This window comes from Amblyomma americanum, chromosome 7 (assembly GCF_052857255.1).
Source record: "Amblyomma americanum isolate KBUSLIRL-KWMA chromosome 7, ASM5285725v1, whole genome shotgun sequence".
Classification (NCBI taxonomy): Eukaryota; Metazoa; Arthropoda; class Arachnida; order Ixodida; family Ixodidae; genus Amblyomma; species Amblyomma americanum.
The window spans coordinates 34,514,709-34,532,519 of record NC_135503.1 but is presented as its reverse complement, the minus strand read 5'-3'; the positions used below and the strand labels follow the sequence as shown (position 1 = coordinate 34,532,519).

General features: G+C 48.4%; 2 protein-coding genes across 2 annotated transcripts; one reads left to right on the top strand and one right to left on the bottom strand.

Moving 5' to 3' along the window:
* Positions 1 to 1,120: 1,120 nt before the first annotated feature.
* On the bottom strand, positions 1,121 to 9,965 carry LOC144097640 (uncharacterized). Its single transcript, XM_077630293.1, has 4 exons — positions 9,812 to 9,965; positions 4,202 to 4,363; positions 2,920 to 2,970; positions 1,121 to 1,300 (listed from the first exon to the last, which is right to left on the bottom strand). Exons 1-4 carry the CDS (start codon positions 9,860 to 9,862, stop codon positions 1,121 to 1,123), a joined length of 444 nt encoding a protein of 147 aa, XP_077486419.1. The 5' UTR covers positions 9,863 to 9,965.
* Positions 9,966 to 12,700: 2,735 nt separating this feature from the next.
* On the top strand, positions 12,701 to 16,753 carry LOC144098849 (DNA-(apurinic or apyrimidinic site) endonuclease 2-like). Its single transcript, XM_077631759.1, has 6 exons — positions 12,701 to 12,888; positions 13,310 to 13,580; positions 13,948 to 14,091; positions 14,173 to 14,245; positions 14,309 to 14,393; positions 15,414 to 16,753. Exons 1-6 carry the CDS (start codon positions 12,774 to 12,776, stop codon positions 16,322 to 16,324), a joined length of 1,599 nt encoding a protein of 532 aa, XP_077487885.1. The 5' UTR covers positions 12,701 to 12,773; the 3' UTR covers positions 16,325 to 16,753.
* The last annotated feature ends 1,058 nt before the right edge of the window (positions 16,754 to 17,811 follow it).

Here is a 17,811-nt window from a genome sequence, read left to right as displayed (position 1 = left end):
CTACAGCACTGGCTAGTGCAGTGATGTTGGTATTTATGACGAAGCAAGCAGGCCGCGACAGTCGTTCAAGCGCGAGGCAAACCGGATTCTCCCTGTATTTAGCCCTTAGGCTTATCTGCCTGCGTATTTCGTGACGACTGCTTACGAGATCTGTTTACGAGTTGGGTCAAGAATATTGCGGGAACATTTTCTCCAGTTGTATTTCCTACCCTTGTGGCCACACGCCTTCAATATAATACTGTAACCAAACAGCAAGTGTGGCGTGAATTGTACGGGCTACAGGCAGTTATGGCTGGAAACAGTACATCCGAAGCACAGCGACAGGGCATGTTTGATCTGTATTAACTGACGTCCTAGCTGACATGTCATAACATAGGGCGAAGATGCGATCAGCATGTCCCAACGTTCTGGACTTAACAGTTTCCGACTCCGTAGGTTATCGTATCACTCTTGTGTCCCTTCGTTACTGCGAGGCCTCAGAAGGCATTCTCAAAATCGCCCAAGCAGTTGTCCCACGTACATGTCGTTAGTGGCGTAGTCTCACCTGGTTCACTGTTTGTCCTACAGAAGCTCGTGTATAGCAAACAGCATCATCATCATCATGAGCCTTACTTCGCCCACTGCAACACAAAGGGCTATCCTGTATCTCTCCAGTTAACCCTCTCCTGTGCCAGCTGCGGCCGTCCCAATCCCGAAAACTTCTTTATCCCGTCCAACCACCTAACTTTCTGCCGCCCCCTGCTACGCTTGCCTTTGTAGAGCAAACAATGATAACTAAAGCGGTAGTTATCGATTATAATTAACTCCCAAACTTATCTTCACCGCCAGTGATGTGGACTGGCTTGTAGTGGCTCCCGCTCTGTGTGATTTGTAAGGAATGACGTGTCATGAAAGGAGATTTGCAGGCGACATATGTTGTCATTTGCACTCAAAGCAACTCAAGCCCGACTTCAGTTACACTTTGTTGGTTGTTACGAGGCATAATTGAAACAAAAAAAATTGCTAACTGGCGCGAGACAAGTTCGGATTTCTTAATGCCTAGCCCGCTTAACCAATGAACAGCAAGCCCAGATACACTGTCGTTGCTTTCAACACAACTAGGCACGACAAGCCCGTGCAGCTATACCGGTTGAGGCACAGGGCAGTCCGCCATCTTCTCAGCATCAAACAGAATGCACCCGGCGTATTTGGCGGGTATCTCCGGGGGACCGGTGCCATCTTCTCGTATGCATAGTCCTTCACACACTAATTGTCCAGGGCGCTGGAACAGCGTCCAGCAGCAGCCTCTACTTTGCAGAGCCTTTTGATCCACCAGGAGAACACAATCACACGCGCAGCATGATATTGTTTCGAGCGCCAAGTCACTCGAATAGAACGCTATAGCACACCACCCAGTGCGTCCTTCGCGCAGTGCGGACTAAAGTGTGTAGGACTGAGCGAGCCTTGGGAGGACCAACTCTTCGCCTGCTCTTCCGCACAGTTCCTTATACCACTGATTTGTGATGCCTGCTAAATCGCGCGATTTGCTCGTCACTATCTAGAGGCACCACATTCACATAAAACTGGTGACGCTATCGATACTTGCTGCGGCTATTATCATTAGGGAACTCTCCAATGGAGTTGGAGCGGACCAAGGACAACTTATGTTGTCTGCTTCCTCTGAGACTGTCATCACCAATGCTGAACAACGGAGAATTTGGAGCCCCGTAAACGGATAAATTGTGAAAAGGCGTGCGGTATCCATCACACAACAGCCAATGTACAGATACTATATACATAACACTTTTTTTTTGTCCGCTGGCGCGTCGAAAAGGCCGTGGCCAATGGTAAAAGTTGCTGGTTTAGCGAAACTCAATCTCACTCTCCTGTTTCCTCCGCAAGGGTCATACGACAATTTTTGTCACGGAAAGAAAGTGTAGGTCAACTTACAATTCCGTTTACTCTTATCCGTCATCCCTGTCGAGCGTCCTATGCGATTTCGCTGGTAAAACTAAGTCCTCGACCTCGCTTCGATGTAATGACTGGTTACGTAAGCCATCTGTGCCAACTTGCGACGAGTATGGCTTCAGTGAGTAAAAAGTGTGTTTTCTGCTCTATCGGGAACCCGCCGCAGTGGCTCAGTGGTTAGGGCGCTCGGCTACTGACCCGGAGTTCCCGGGTTCGAACCAGACCGCGGCGGCTGCATTTTTTATGGAGGAAAAACGCTAAGGCGCCCGTGTGCTGTGCGATGTCAGTGCACGTTAAAGATCCCCAGGTGGTCGAAATTATTCCGGAGCCCTCCACTACGGCACCTCCTTCTTCCTTTCTACTTTCACTCAATCTTTATTCCTTCCCCTACGGCGCGGTTCAGGTGTCCAACGATTTTTGAGACAGACACTGCGCCATTTCCTGCCCCAAAAACCAATTATTATATGCTCTATCGGGACGTATGAAACTCCAGGTACATTTCTCCTCACTCTGCGTCAATATTGTTTGATGAAACTGCGCTTAAATTCATCAGTCCACTGGCACAGGGCTATCCAGTATAGTGTGCCCCGAAAGTTCATTAGTAATTAGCGCACACCACTACGTGTCTGGCGAATAACCATATGTGGGCTTCAGGCCCACTAAAACAGCATAATCGCGTTGGCATAGCTTCCTGCAATGAATCAAAATATGTCACGCTGGTTCCTCCGGAATTCGCACAGTGAATGTTGGGCGCAACAGCAACATATTATAGTTAAAAAAAGTATATCATTCAATATCAACTGGTATCTCTCTTAACGTGCGCCGCTGTTCCCTCAAAAGAGCCGAGCACGTATGCCTGTGTCGGCTTCTGCAAAGCTGGGACATGAAGCAACACAGCTTTTCTGTTCGACGACTATAGCGTTATTGAAGCAAGTGTGAGTAGATATTTTAGCACGACTTTCAGTTTCTTACCGACGTGGCATCAGGTAGGGGAAATAGATCGACAGCGTTCTCCTCAGATGTCTGAAACAATAAATAAAAAGGGTCAGATTTGCACAGAAAGGCACGTCTTAATAAATCCACGCATCCTTTTGAATCGATGAAATTTTTTTTGTTTATAGCCGAATAAAAAGCAGGGATGAACTGGTATCAATACGTATAAAACCCCGAAATTAGAAGATGCCAGCGCCGCTACGAACGCAGACATAAGTTCCATAGTCCTCCATATTTTCGTTCAGTCTTTGATACGCTTATGTTATTATAATTCGTCATGGAGGTATGTGCCACCTGTGACAAATGTTACCAGGAAAACAAGGACGAGGTAATGGGGCAGCGCAGGCGGGACAGAAAAGGTCACGTGGCTTTTATGCCATGCAGTGACGTACGTTGAGGGGCGTTGCGTTGGGCGCGGGCTTTTCAAAAGCGCGTGTCTTTTGGCGCGAGGTGGCTAAAATTTGTTTAGCTACACGGCCGAGGGTAATCGCGTTTTCGAAACTTTAAAAACTGATATGGCTATCACTAATGGCCGTCTACAAATCTCTAATTGCAACCAGGCACCTAACTGTAATAGTTAAAAAGAAAATAGAAATTACTTAGCCAGTTTAGTAGTTAACATCATTCACCTGTTTTCTGACGTCCGCCAGCACTGGTATTACTATGCCGCAGGAGTGGTCTTAAGGGCTCAAGAAGCCTATTTTTTTAAAATTAATGACGGGTTTCCCTGAAACACATGGTATATAACAGCTATTTACACGAGAAAGCCGGCGTACACGAGAAAGCCGGCGGTATTTGATTCCGATGTGTACGCAAAAGGGCATTCCTCTGTCCCATTATCCAAGGGCTACGCATCCGTATCAAATTCTGGAAGCTCGGGATTGAATGAAACTGCGGTAATAAGTGATAGAAATGGACAACCACAGTGGCTGCCGCGCCACAAGCAAGCGGCAAACAACAACAAAGAATTTGAAAAGTTGATGTTTTCTCCGACCAAGATGTTTTCTCCGGCTGCGTTTTTATGGAGGAAAAACGCTAAGGCGCCCGTGTGCTGTGCGATGTCAGTGCACGTTAAAAATCCCCAGAAGCCCTCCACTACGGGCACCTCTTTCTTCCTTCCTTTCTTTCTTTCTTTCACTCCCTCCCTTATCCCTTCCCTTACGGCGCGGTTCAGGTGTCCAACGATATATGAGACAGATACTGCGCCATTTCCTTTCCCCAAAAACCAATTATATATTATATCTCCGACCAAGATGCTCACCATGACACCTTTAGTCTTCGCGGGCGGCGCCACCTTGGATCCTCCTGACTTGGAGAGTTTTTCATGGTCGCGTTTTTCGCGGTCTGTTCTTGAGCGTTCACGATTCTCGTCACGCTTCTCGTAGTCCCGTTTATCTTGCTTTCCACGCTTCTCGGGACCTTTCTGCGCTCCAAAAAAATCAAGTGAAAAGAGAAAATCATTTTTGATTGACACTTCAAAAAGCGCAACACGTAAGCAGTTTTTGAACTACTCTCACTCTCATAGCGTAGTATCAGACTTACACGTTTGTTAGGCCTTCTCTTCGACTACACGCATAAGTAAAAAGAAATACCTGCAGTGCTTCCTGTGCGTCGCCATGTTCTTCGCTAATAGGTTCTGTGCACCTGTCACAAGCAAGATGGAGGCAGTTTCAAGAGCTCTCCACTTGCTCCAAAAATTCCAAGGACAGCAGGTGCATTAACTTCTGCGTGTAGGCGATGGAAAGGTCTACATATAGTCCAAGGTTCGACGGAACACCGTCTGGTCAGGGCGAAGCATGATTTATTCACAAATGAAAATTGGGTCACTGACCAAGTCGAAAGATGAAAAATGACGTTTCGGGTCCCATACGGGGCCCTTGTTCACAATGAGGCTGTCACAGAAGAAGGAATGGTCATATACGCTTCAGAATCTTCTGCAATCTTTTCACGTAGATAGGATGCAGCGTGCCCTGATTCTTGTTTAGCGTGTTGGCCTTGTCTGGATGATTAGGGATTCTAGATGAAGTCTTGCAGATAGGTTTCTTTCCGTCGCCAAGGTTTCCACCTCATCCCAGCCAATCTCGTGGCCAGTGGACAGCACGTGCTCTGCAACTGCATTTTTTGCTGCACGCTTGTTTCTGACGTCGCCCTGGTGCTCCTTCATGCGCCGCTGGAAGTTCCCGGTTTCGCCAATGTAGACGGAGGGGCAGTCGCTGCAAGGGATCCTATAAACAACGCCAGGGAACTTGGCACGTGGTAGCGGGTCCTTCACGTTGACCACATCGGCTCGCAGTTTGCTAGTTGGCACGTGTGCAATGTGCACTTCGTGTTTACGGAAAATCCTAGAAAGGGCCTCGCTGATCTGACGCACGTAGGGAATCGCAGCACGTTTTATCTTTTTTTGTCAGCTGTTGTGCTCCTCGTGTGTAGGTGGCTTTCTTGGTGACTTTGCTGGTAAAATTTTTAGGGTAGCCGTATCGCTCAAGATCGTGCTGTATAAGCTTCATCTCGTTGCCAAGGCTGACCGGGTCGGAACAGATGTTTTTAGCACGGTTGACAAGTGACGCAACCACTGAACGCTTGTGAGCCGTAGGATGAGCGGAATCAAAATCCAGGTATCTCCCCGTGTGCGTTGCTTTTCGGAAGACGCTGAAGGCTAACCGATGCGCATCACGTTTGACGAGCACATCCAAGAACGGGATCGTGCCGTTCGCTTCCTCTTCCAAAGTGAAATTTATGGATGGCTCTACGGCATTCAGGTGTTCAAGGAAGCTGTGAATGTGCTGCTTGTTTAAAATGCAAAAGCAGTCATCAACATACCTCAGAAACACCTTTGGACGATGTGTGAACGAGTTCAGGGCTTTCTGTTCAATAGACTCCATTGTCAGGTTGGCAGCCGTGACTGAAATGGACGCTCCCATTGCGGTTCCGAAGATCTGCTTGTACACTGTGCCGTTGTAAGAAAAATACGTATTGGCTAAGCAGAAATGAAGCAATTCGCTGATCTCGCTGACGCTCAACGGCGTGCGATCGGGAAATGAGGGGTCGCTTTTTATGAGCTCCTTGCAGGTTTCCACAGCAAGATCGACCGGGACACTTGTGAACAGGGAACATACATCAAAGGAAACGAGCACATCGCTTTCTTCGAGGACGACATCCTTGACTTTTTCAATAAAGTCTTGCGAATTCTTGATGTGCGTCGCTGTTGGTCCCACCAACGGAGCCAACACTTTGTGCAGATAACCGGATAGACGGAAAAGAGGCGACCTGGTGAAATCCACGATTGGCCTTAGCGGAGTACCACTTTTGTGAATTTTCGGCAAGCCATATATTGCCGGAGCGGATCCTTTAGTGCAAAGAAGCCTGTAGTACAGTTTTCTTTGAGAAGGCGGAAGACCACTGAATATGTCAGACAGGATCACTTGCAAGCGGGACTGTATTTTGGACGTAGGGTCCTTACTGAGCTTGCAGTAGGTTGTCGCGTCCTCGAGCATCTCTGACATTTTTGAGTGGTACGCAGACCGGTCAAGCACAACAGTCACATTTCCTTTGTCTGCGGGCAGAATTGCAATATCTTCCTTCTTTCTCAGCGACTCGAGGGCCTTCCGTTCACCTTCGGAAAGAATGTGCTCATGGTGCTGGTCAGTGACCCAATTTTCATTTGTGAATAAATCAAGGTCTACATAATTTCGCATGTCCGCTGGCGAGCAATAGAATTTTTTCCACCCTTCAGCTTCAGCCGCTAGAAATTAGGGGGGGGGGGACACAGCATTTATAATCTAGATAAGACCACAAAACGAATTACAGCTGTCGCCATCACCGGCCGATTACGAAAGTAAATAAATCCATGCGTCGACAACGGATACCAATGGTTAGGCTACAGCGCCGTTCACTTCAAAACGGCGGCAACCAGCACGTTTCGCATGGACGTCACAACTTTAATTAGAGTGGCGGGAGTAATTTAAAATTCAAATTTCTCGGCCATAAATGCGTCTTTTGGCCATAAATTTATGGCCATAAATGCGGTAATAAATGCTACTCATGAATCTGGAAAAGATTGAAAAGGAGAATGCAGAGCTAAGGCTGGGGGTTAAGCATTTAGAAGAGTTAAATTTAAGGGGACCCCTCCCGTCGGCAATTGAGGAAGAGGAGAGCAGAAAGCGAGGCTCTCGTAGTAAGAGGAGGGCTAAAATGATAGGCTCAGCAGACTCGGACAGGCTCGGGGCAGACATTAGGGCCCTGAAGGAATCGGTAGATAATAATGGAGAAAGGCAAGAAAACTTGCAAACCAAAATACTAAGTATTGAGGGAAGCCTAGGCTGGCTCATGCGCACGCTTCACGAGGAGGGGGTCATTGGAGCAGCTAGGGGTAGGGGAATGAATTGGGGTTTAGGCTATAGCCTTCTCCCCCGCCATTTTTGACGGGTGCAAATTAGTTATTTCCCCCTCTCCCTTCTGTCGGACAAGTGTCAAAATGCCCACAAGGAGTCAGAGAATCAATTTTTACTGAGAACAAGAATTGTATGGAGTTGCCCTCGGTGTACAAAAAAAAAAGAAATTGGCTGTGGTTTAGCTCTGGTTAACCCTAGTTGAATTGCGAAGGTTTCGTTTCCTCGGCATACCGTCTACGCAGCGTCTCATTCCGACGCTCTCGAGAACTCAAACCGGTTTCTTCTGCAGTTGAAGAATCACTCAGGGACGTGACTCGACTTCTTCTAGCTGCATCTTCGTTACGACGCTTCCGCGCGGCGCGTTCTTCCGGCTTCTCTTGAGCGCATTGTCTCTTCCTCGCTTCGTTCTGTCGTTGTTGCGTCTCTTTCGCCCTCTCCATAACGACTACAATACACTGAGGCGAAGCGAATATACTACATGTATACCCACCGCGAAGCGACACCTCCTCTCCCTCTACCCCAGCGGAGCACATCTGGTGGAGCGAGCGGCGACGGCAGCGGCGTCGACGGCGGCGCCATCTGTTGGAGCGCGGCTGCGGTGTTGCTAGGCAACGGCGGCTCAATGTCGGCCACGGCATACGGCATACGACATATGGCATACGGTATACGGTATGCGGCGCGACGAGCCGAAATGGCTCGCTAGCTGGCGTAGTAAAGCTTTCGCTTAAAAAAAAATTTGGAGGACGCTTACGCTTCGCCTTTAAGAGTGGAACGCGACAGCGTGTTGCAGCACTGCCAGGGAGTCCACGGAACACCATCGCCCATTCGGCGCGACGCCTTGCCCGTTAGACAAATCGGTCTGCTACGTACGTACGGTGAAACGGATGCGCGGAGCGGCAAACCACGTAGAAGCGCTGCCAGGCGCCTTGCCGAAACGCGCGGGACTCAAGTTGCAGTCGTAGACCGTCGGCACATCGTTCTCGACAAACCAGATGCCACGAACGCCAGCATAGCTTCCGCGCCGAACGAACGGGCAGCAAGCCGCAAGCTTCGTGGTGAGCGCGCTTTGGATGTGTGATGCGTTGTTCGCCGCTCACCCCGGGATTCTGCGTGCCCGCACGGCCCCACTGCGCCCGAACGAGACGAGCGGGAGGCGCTGAGTTTGGCCTTCAAATGAGCCAGAGGTCAAACCTCTTACAGCGCGGTTCGGGTGTCCACCGATATATGCGAGACAGTTCATTACTAAGCCAGTTCCTTTCCTCAAAACCGGTTCAGGTGTCCACCTATACATGTGAGACAGTTACTGCGCCATATCCTTTTTCAATTTTGTTGGGGCAGTGGCGTACATTGCGAGGAGAAGGAGGAGAGATTTTTCGCTCACGGAGAAGAGGGATTTTTCGCTCACGGCCGACGCCGACGACACCGACTTTTCTGCGACACAAGCTCCATAACGCTGTCACGTTAAAATGGCCCTCGGGGCATGCTTTCGTTTCAGTTGGTCTTTCGCCAATGCTTACTGCTCCCGGTCACCTACCCACTTACAGATTATGCCATGCTGGCCGTGAAAGCAGCGCGCCTTTATCAGTCCCATGCCGCAGACCGAAAAAGGCGAATCACGTAGCATCGAGAGCGCGTTTGACATGACTGACGACCTGAGCTTGAACTAAAATATTATTATTAAAATATCTTCTACGGAAGTTAAGCCCTACGTTAAGCCCTACACTGCCGCTGGCGCACATTTCAGTCACCCCGGAAGAAGGGACCGAGTTGGTTCCGAAACGTTGGGCAATAATAAAATATTGGTTGGCGTCAGTTTTCTCTCAACGACCTGAGCTACATCGGTTCTGCTTCCACCTTGGGCAAGAAACTCAGGTGCTCGCTCGGGCAAATAGCGGAGCGCGGTCGTTGTGACGCGGCCGGACTGGATGCGGCGCGGTGGGCTGGCTAGCGGCGAAGCCACGTCCTGACCGGCCGTCCCTGCGGTTGGCCACTGCTTCCACATTTCATGTTTCTTTCGTGACTTTGGGACCGAATGAAATGAAAACAGAGTGAAACGTTGCCAAATACATCATGTGTACATGTGCATCCGGTCTACTATCTAAGCTCTCGCCTATCAACTACAGCAACCTCAGGTGCATCACATGAACCAGCCAAAACAGCGCATGTGGAGAGTCAGAGGCGTTTACAGCTGAAAGGCATGTTTTCAAAGCAACAACCAAAGACGGAGCGCGTTTCATAACCGGGGAAAGTAAGCAACAAGAAGGTACCACTTATTCCCTGTATAAAACCACTCCACAATGGCCACTTTCCCCGAACACATTTCCAAAATGATTTTTTCGGTGCAGCACGATTGCATCGACGGAATCACTTCTGCGCTACCGTTGTAAGGTCCATGTCAACTAGATGGACGATATTGCTCCGCGAGCTCAGCCGAAAGCGTCGACGCAGGCGCGTGCGTACGCCATTGCGGTTTCGAATACCTTGGATTTCGTGGGTGTATGCTTGGAGCGCTTGGGAGTCCTGCCCTCCATGACTGCCGAGGCTCCGCTGGAAAGCGAGGAGGCGTCCAGATGATTTGAACGGCTTCTGCTGCTGCTGCTGGATTTGCCGCACAGTTCTGTGTGCAGAGTCGTCGGTGGCTGTCTCGCGTCTGCCTCACGAGACAGCCAAAGCTCGTGGAATCAGCTGTTTTCGTTGTTTGCGTCTTCTCGCATGGCTGCCCACGTAGTGCATCTTCTTCTCTTCTGACTTCATTGACGAGATAACCACCTTCAGGCTGAGAACTTCGTATTAGTGGTTTGGAATATCGGTTGGATTGCAGCACGTGCTGAGTAGAGCTACAAGTAGACGGGCAAGCCGGTTATGGTATGGTATGGTATTTCTTTAGTAATTGTTTACATTGCCCAACTTGCCTAACGAGCGAAATACCTCCGTCTGCGGAAAGCTTCGGTCGCTCTTCCATCGCCCGTTACGATTGCTCCGAAACCCAGATACATGATCAAATAAGGCAAGAAAACACTCTCCAACGGAGGCGTCTACTGGTCTGGGATCGACAGCGCAACGACGACACCCATGTTCTATACGCATTCCTTTCCCCTTGGGAGATGTCAGTGGTCACAAGCCTTCATCGCCGACCTATATACCGTGACTCTGACACTCCTCGAGAACTCCCCACTGCCCATCACCGACGACACATGACTCCCTGATACATTTGGCATGTACACTACCGCCGCAGTCGCCAACGACTTTGCCTCCATGGCCTGGGTATGTGAAGACAACCCTTCCCTCTCGGGCGCATATGCCACGGCCATAATTCAACGCTATGAACGTGCGACCAAAACTATCGTCATTCAATGGACTCATGATTACACGGACGAGTCAGGGGGCAATGCGGCGGCACACGCCGCTGCTGCTTCGGTAGGTGGGATGTCCATGTTTACCTCCTCACCCCCTCTGTCTCATCCTTATTTGACCTTGAGCGGGCAGTACACCCCTTCACTTGCCCTGATGCACTACACACGGACTTGTCTTGCATCCTGAGTCAACGTCGAATGCAGGGGGCCACGCCCGCCTCACCTTTTAAGCCCAAGACCACTTCCACCTGATGCCGGGAGGTCTTTTTGAATAAGCTCATCGCCCATGCGACTTATATGCCCCGTATTCTTGCTCGCTGGCGTCGCTACGCAGAGGAAATGATTACGTGCCCTCATTGTACGATGCTACCGTGCGACGACATATCCCACCTTCTGTGGGACTGCCCTGGCTTCGCCGCAGGACGTTTGATTGCAAAACATTTTATTCGCCGGAAAGAGCTTGGTAAGAGGTCGCGTTAAGTGGTTGAGAGTACACAGTCCTCCACGACTTTGTCAGCCTATACTCCACCGCCAGAACTTGCGCTCTGGGGTCAGAGCTAGTCATAGTCAGCACGACCTCCCACCGCTCGAGAGAAGAAGCGGTAACTAGACCACCCGGAGGTGGCTCTATTTTACAATACCACAGGATGTGATCGCAGTTGGCTCGTTGGCCACAGTGTTTGCAGTTCGGGTTGTATAGATCCGGATAAATGTGCGCGAGGAGTGATGGGGTGCGTATCGATCTCGTCTGTAGACGACGCCACGTAACCTCTTGACGTTCCGAGATCGCACCCTACCGTTTGAACTACCGCTCCCTTCTAGCGACTGACTCTAATAATAATAATAATAATAATTGTTTTTTTCGGGGAAGGAAATGGCGCAGTATCTGTCTCATATATCGTTGGACACCTGAACCGCGCCGTAAGGGAAGGGATAAAGGAGGGAGTGAAAGAAGAAAGGAAGAAAGGGGTGCCGTAGTGGAGGGCTACGGAATAATTTCGACTGCCTGGGGATCTTTAACATGCACTGACATCGCACAGCACACAGGCGCCTTAGCGTTTTTCCTCCATAAAAACGCTTCAGCCGCGGTCGGGTTCGAACCCGGGAACTCCGGATCAGTAGTCGAGCGCCCTAGCCACTGAGCCACCGCGGCGGGTGGACTCTAAAGGTATGGCTCCCTTAGTAGCCTGATCAGAGCAACGCGAGGTGGCTGCACGACCGTGCAAACATTCAAGAATCTGCCTATTCCTTGTAACCCCTCCCATGGCCATGTACCTTCCTTACCTAATAAAGGACTTTCAATTCGGCTAAACCTGCCAGTTGTGCATCGTGTTTCCGGTGAGGTCGCTAGGACGGATGCAAGGAATGAGGGCGGTAACCTTGGCGCAAGCATATTTATATGCGAGAAACGCGGACGCTACAAGCACGCGTGAGCGCGAGCAAGAGCATGTTCCAGGGAGGCTACGAATTTGTGTTCGAACTCTATAGAGAACGCATCGAAAAGAAATTCTGCTCGTGCTAAAAGCATAGACCTGCCACCGCGGCTAAGGGGTTAAGGCGCTCGGATACTGAGCCGGTACGGGCTGAATCCAACACGGCCGCGACGGCCGCGTTTCGATAGAGGCGAAACTCAAAAGGCGCCTATGTGCTGCGTGATGTCAGTGCACTTTAAAGATGCCCAGGTGGTCAAAATTATTCCGCAGCCCTCCACTATGGCACTTTTTATTCCTCTCACTCCCTCCTCATTCTTTCCTTTAGGGCGCGGTTCATATGTCCAGCGAGATGCGAGACAGATACTCAGCCAGCCTTCAGACAATATCCTCAGCTGAAGTCAGTGTTAAAATATCTTGGATAATAATGTTTATGAGTTCTTCCAAGTATCTTCTAGTCAATATGTTTACTCTGCGAGCCCTGCAGCATTAGCGAGTCGTCACAACGTTGCGTATCTCTTTGTTGTCGAGAACCGTTATTCGGTTGGCAGCATTTAGCAGAACTAGACGAAGACAGCAGCCAAGCCAGTTCAATCCAGTTTTGCTAGGCGCGTAAGCGTGTTTTTAAACTCCGCGGTGATTGCTTCATCAAATATGAAATGAAACTTGTGAGCTGGAATATTAATGGGCTCCGATCCCTGAAGACGAGTATGAAAGACGTCTTGCGTGATCTGGACGCCGACATAATTTGCTTTCAAGAAACAAAAGCAACGCGTAAGAAATGTCTACTTTGACCAACTCCCTCGTTCATAAGGACGAAGCTTACAGCAGCATGAACCTCTGCTCAATTCTCAATGTTCTTTGCTCTGGCTGTTGTTTTTGTTTCACTTTGGCATTTTCATCATATGTGGACATATGTGCAGGACATACTAACGACACTTGTAAGTCTAGCATCGAGAAAATAAGTATGCCTACCTTTACTAGGGCGCGTTTCTTCCTGAGTGGTTTTACGCCAACGTAAAGAGCCGCCTGCCTTTCATTTGTACACCCGTTACTAACTTTTGTGTAACTTACGTCGCAGGCGTCGTCACACTGAAAAGACGCTGGCTGTGAACGTGAGCGAAGACAAAAGCTTCCCTTACAGCAGGCTACAAGTGTTCATTGCGCTTACCCCATGCCTCTCTTTTTTTCACAGGATGCGTTCTGGAGGAAAAGTGGGCGATCGTGGATGGCTACAGTGCCTACTTTTCGTTCCCACGTTACCAGAGTGGTTACTCGGGGGTGGCAACGTTCTGCAAGGACAGCTGTCGACCCTTTGCAGCGGAAGAAGGGCTGACCAGTGCTTGGTCTAGTCCGCAGTGTTGTGATAACGTGGCCTGTTACGGTGATGTTTCCGCCTTTGACAGCAAATTTCTCGGCACTGTTGACGGCGAGGGACGTGCTGTGTTGACATTGCACCATGCTAAGTAAGTTTCAGTGTCTCTAAAACACTCATTAAATTCTCGCACTTATGTTTACATTATACTAAGCGCATACCTCGCTTACATGAAACGTTTTTGCAGAAGGTCAGTTAAAGCGCATTTTTCTGGGTCCCTGGAAGCGCTATGAATATCTCACGACCTTTTGTTTTGAAGGAAATTTCGTGTTTTATAGTTGAGTTATGAAGCAAAGAAATTTGGTGTGTGGAGCTTAAGAAGGACATTTGATATTAATGAAGAATGCACATTGTTAAAGACAGCAAAATAAAAGTTAAGAAGAACTAGCAGGGGATGTTATATTGAGATGAAGTTCATTCGTTGTTGTAGATTACCCAGTGTGCTCACTTGCATTTAGGTTTGGTGAAGAAGTCAAGAAGGTGGCCGTCATGAATGTCTACTGTCCACGTGCTGATCCAGACAGGCCTGAGCGGGGCCAGATGAAGTTGGATTTTTACAGCTTACTTGAACTCCGCGCTAGGACATTGCTAGCAAGCGGAATGTGAGTTATGGTCCAGTCTCTTGCATGTGGTCGTCACTTGCAAAATACAACGCACACATTGAATGGAAAATGCAAATGCAGAGAGGTGATCATACTGGGGGACCTGAACACCTCACACCACAAGATCGACCACTGTGACCCGTCAGAGGACGAGGTAATTAAGGGATATTAAGAAGCGAAAAGCCGGATGCATGCTCATAGATGCCTTTGTGTGCAGGACTTCTACGCAAACCCTGGACGGCAGTGGCTGAGCAAGTTTCTCGTGGGTCAGGATGGTGCAAATCAGCTGGAATTGGCAGAAGGTATCATCATTATCAGCAGCCGTGTAACCTCTACTACGGAACAAAAGCCTTTCCTGATGTTCTTCATTTATCCCTGCTCTGTTCCCTATCCCCAGCAGACTTCTTATCTCATCTCTCCGCTTGACTTTTCAGTCACCCCGGGCTGCGTTTTCTCCTCAGCATTGTTCCTTCACTTGGAATTCACTCTGGCTGCGTTTTCCACTCAGCCTTGTTCCTTCACTTAGAATTCACTCTGCCACATTACGTGTCCCACCCAGATACATTTTTTTGAGCACAGCTCTTAAGTCCCCGTTCCTGTATTTGGTCTTGTAGCCATCGGCATCAGCGTAACAAGCCACCTGGCAACCGTGGCAGGTAGTAGCCAAGCAACACGCCACCTGCCACAGTGAGAGCAGAGGAATGGACAACTGGAAGTGGCTGCCACGTGAGGATCCCGGAGGGTGGCTAGCAGTGTAGCTCTCCACCTGCCAGCTGTTGCAGGTGGCCTGTGAAGAGCTGCACTCTAATTTCGCGTTACGGACTATTGTAATTGCCTGTCAGTTTTTCTTCTTGAATTCTGCTTGAGTATCATTAATTTGTGTCGGTTCTTTAGCTCACATTGCTCTTTTTTGTCTTGCAAGGTCACTCCTGTTGTTTTCTTGTCCATAGCATGCTGCACTCTCATCCATTTACTCTCAAGCTTTCTTATTTGCCTCCATGTTTTGGCTCCATAGGCGAGTACTGTCAAAATAAAACTGATGTACAGACGTTATGGCTGTGCTGGATCTGTGCCCTGTGCATCATTTAGTGTGTCACACATCTGCATAAAACAGAAGTTTAACCAGCGTCAAGGATAAGAGGCATCATGTGCATTCTCATTTTGCGTTTCATATTTAAGAAGAACAGAATTCTAACGGGGTGTCATTAGTCCCAAAATGATAATCACTGATCAACTGCAAAGCTGCCTGCTTCATCATGTCTTGTGTTATTTTTTTTTGCCATATTTTGCCATAATGTTCCAATGTGTTACAACCTGTGCAGGTGAATCTGACAAGCCCTGCTTTCATGACACATTCAGGACCCTTCACCCTGCTGCTGAGAAGGCATTCACATGCTGGAACACCCGGCTGGGTGCCCGCCAGACCAACTACGGCACACGCATTGACTACATACTCTGCAGTGATGCACTGCTGCCCTTCTTAAGCAGCAGTGAAGTCCTGCCTGATGTTCTTGGCTCCGATCACTGCCCAGTCAAAGCCACCTTTGTCTCTGCACCTCTGGCTTCGCCACATTGCCCATCAAGTTCCACGAGACACTGGCCTGAGTTTTTAGGCCGTCAGCAAAGCATAGCTGAATTTCTCTGCAAAGGACGCACTGCATCCACTGATAGCACAGTGCAGTCATCTGGAACCCTGCCTAGAAACTGTGTTGAAAACGGTAGGCAGCCAGCAAAGAAGTTGAAGGTTTCCAAAAGTGGACAGTCTACGTTGAAAGGGTTCTTTGTTGTGCAAAACGGAGAGAGGAGGAAGACTGAAGTGAACCAGCCTGATCCCAATGCATCAGGAGCAACCGTTGCGAATGGTAGTAAGGTGGAAGAGAGTATTGAAACGCTTACTTCGATGGATGTAACGGATTCACAGTCAGACACTATAAATGACTGGTCTCAGCCTGAACAAGGCAGTGCTGTGCAGAGCTGTGTGAACGACACAAATCCTGCCCATGCTTGGAAATGCCTACTTAAGGGTCCCCCTGTTGCCCCCCTCTGCAAAGGCCATAGTGAACGCTGTCTTCTAAGAACAGTGAAAAAGCCAGGCCCCAATCTTGGTCGCCAGTTTTTTGTTTGCCCACGACCTGAGGGCCATTCGTCAGACCCAAATGCTCGATGCAACTTTTTTCAGTGGGTAAACCCACCCAAGAAGCCAAAGGGAGCAGCTGCAAGTATGCCGAGGTGATGGCTGTGCAGTGCTATGTGTAAGCAGATTGTCAAAAGCATATGGACTGCTGTATTGCAATTGAGAGCTGAAGCTGCATCTGTACCTGTGGAGGGTGAGGCAAGTTTTGACTTTTGCGCTTGAGCATCAGAGGTGCATTCCGTCATTTTTAAGTAAATTGACCTTTGATATGCATTTAAGTTGAATTTAAAGTTCATTTAATTTAAAATCCATCACCTTTTAATTAAATTGTATGTATTGTACCAGCTTTTTTTTTCTCATTTTTGAGCTGTGCTTTTGCCATTTTGTTCATTGCATGTAAGTGGAAAGATTTAATTCATTAAGGAGAGGATGATGTTTGCCTTTAACTGTTTCGGTTTTTAATGTAGAAGCTGATTGGAAATTTTGAACAGTCATGTAGTGAAGGCAATAAATGATGAAGGCAGCTTGTTTTCATGAGTTGGAGTCTAAAAGCAATTTTCCACACATACTGTGACTCAAGGGGAAATGAACTTTAGCAACACTTGCTGTTGGGCTAGGCGGTTATCCATGAAGTCCGAAAGACCAGCGCACAAAAACAACGGACAGAGTTCTTGTTGGCTGTTCTTCTTGGTAACCCTTTGGCGCTTGCGCCTGAATGAATGGCAGATAACAGTTGTGCGGGCAAACTTAATTCACCTGTCACGCCTTTAACTCTGTGATATCATTTGACTCATGTTTATCACTTTGAAAATTGGCTCTTCTCTTGCCTTCTATGTCATGGAGCCTGATAAAGGCTTTATATATATGTACTTCCTGCTTCTCCTGAAATAAAAGTTGTTAGTTCAGCGCTTCTGTCTACGTCGTCCTTCTTCTACTCTGTCCGTTGTTTTTGTGTGCTGGTCCTTCGGACTTCAAGGGGAAAGTCACCTTCAGTCACCTGATATCTGTTTAGCTTATGGCACTTATTCTCTGTTCTTTTTAATTCAAGCCAGCACTTAGTGCTCACTTGTTGATAAGGCTTCCATATTTATGTCATTTTCTGCAGGCATTTTTTTTTCTTGCAGTGGAATTAGAGATCCCTTACTGATAAGTAGATTTCTGCAATTTCTTGCACAAACACCATTCAGGCCACAAACATCTGGCCTGGTTGGTGCGTGGAGGAGCAAATGCCTTCTTCCTCTTTAGAATAACTGCAACATTTAGTCATTTTGCTGAAAGCAAAGTCAGTAATCTATATTATGACACAAGTGTGGGCAAAGGAGGCACATTATTCTGGCTGCTTTGTGCAGAAAAAGGCCACTCAAGCACACATGCAGTCAGAGGTCACTTTTGTCATTACACATCTTGTTTCGTCACAGTCAAAACAAGCTTCTATCAGCTTTCCAGCATTAATTTCACTATGTAGTTGGCTAGCCTTTCATTATCAGGATAGCAAGCCAAGGATAGTGAATAATTTTCACCCAGGGGTTTCCAGGAGGCACAGTTTCATTCATATTGGTGTCTCTCACATCATGGGGATTTCAAAA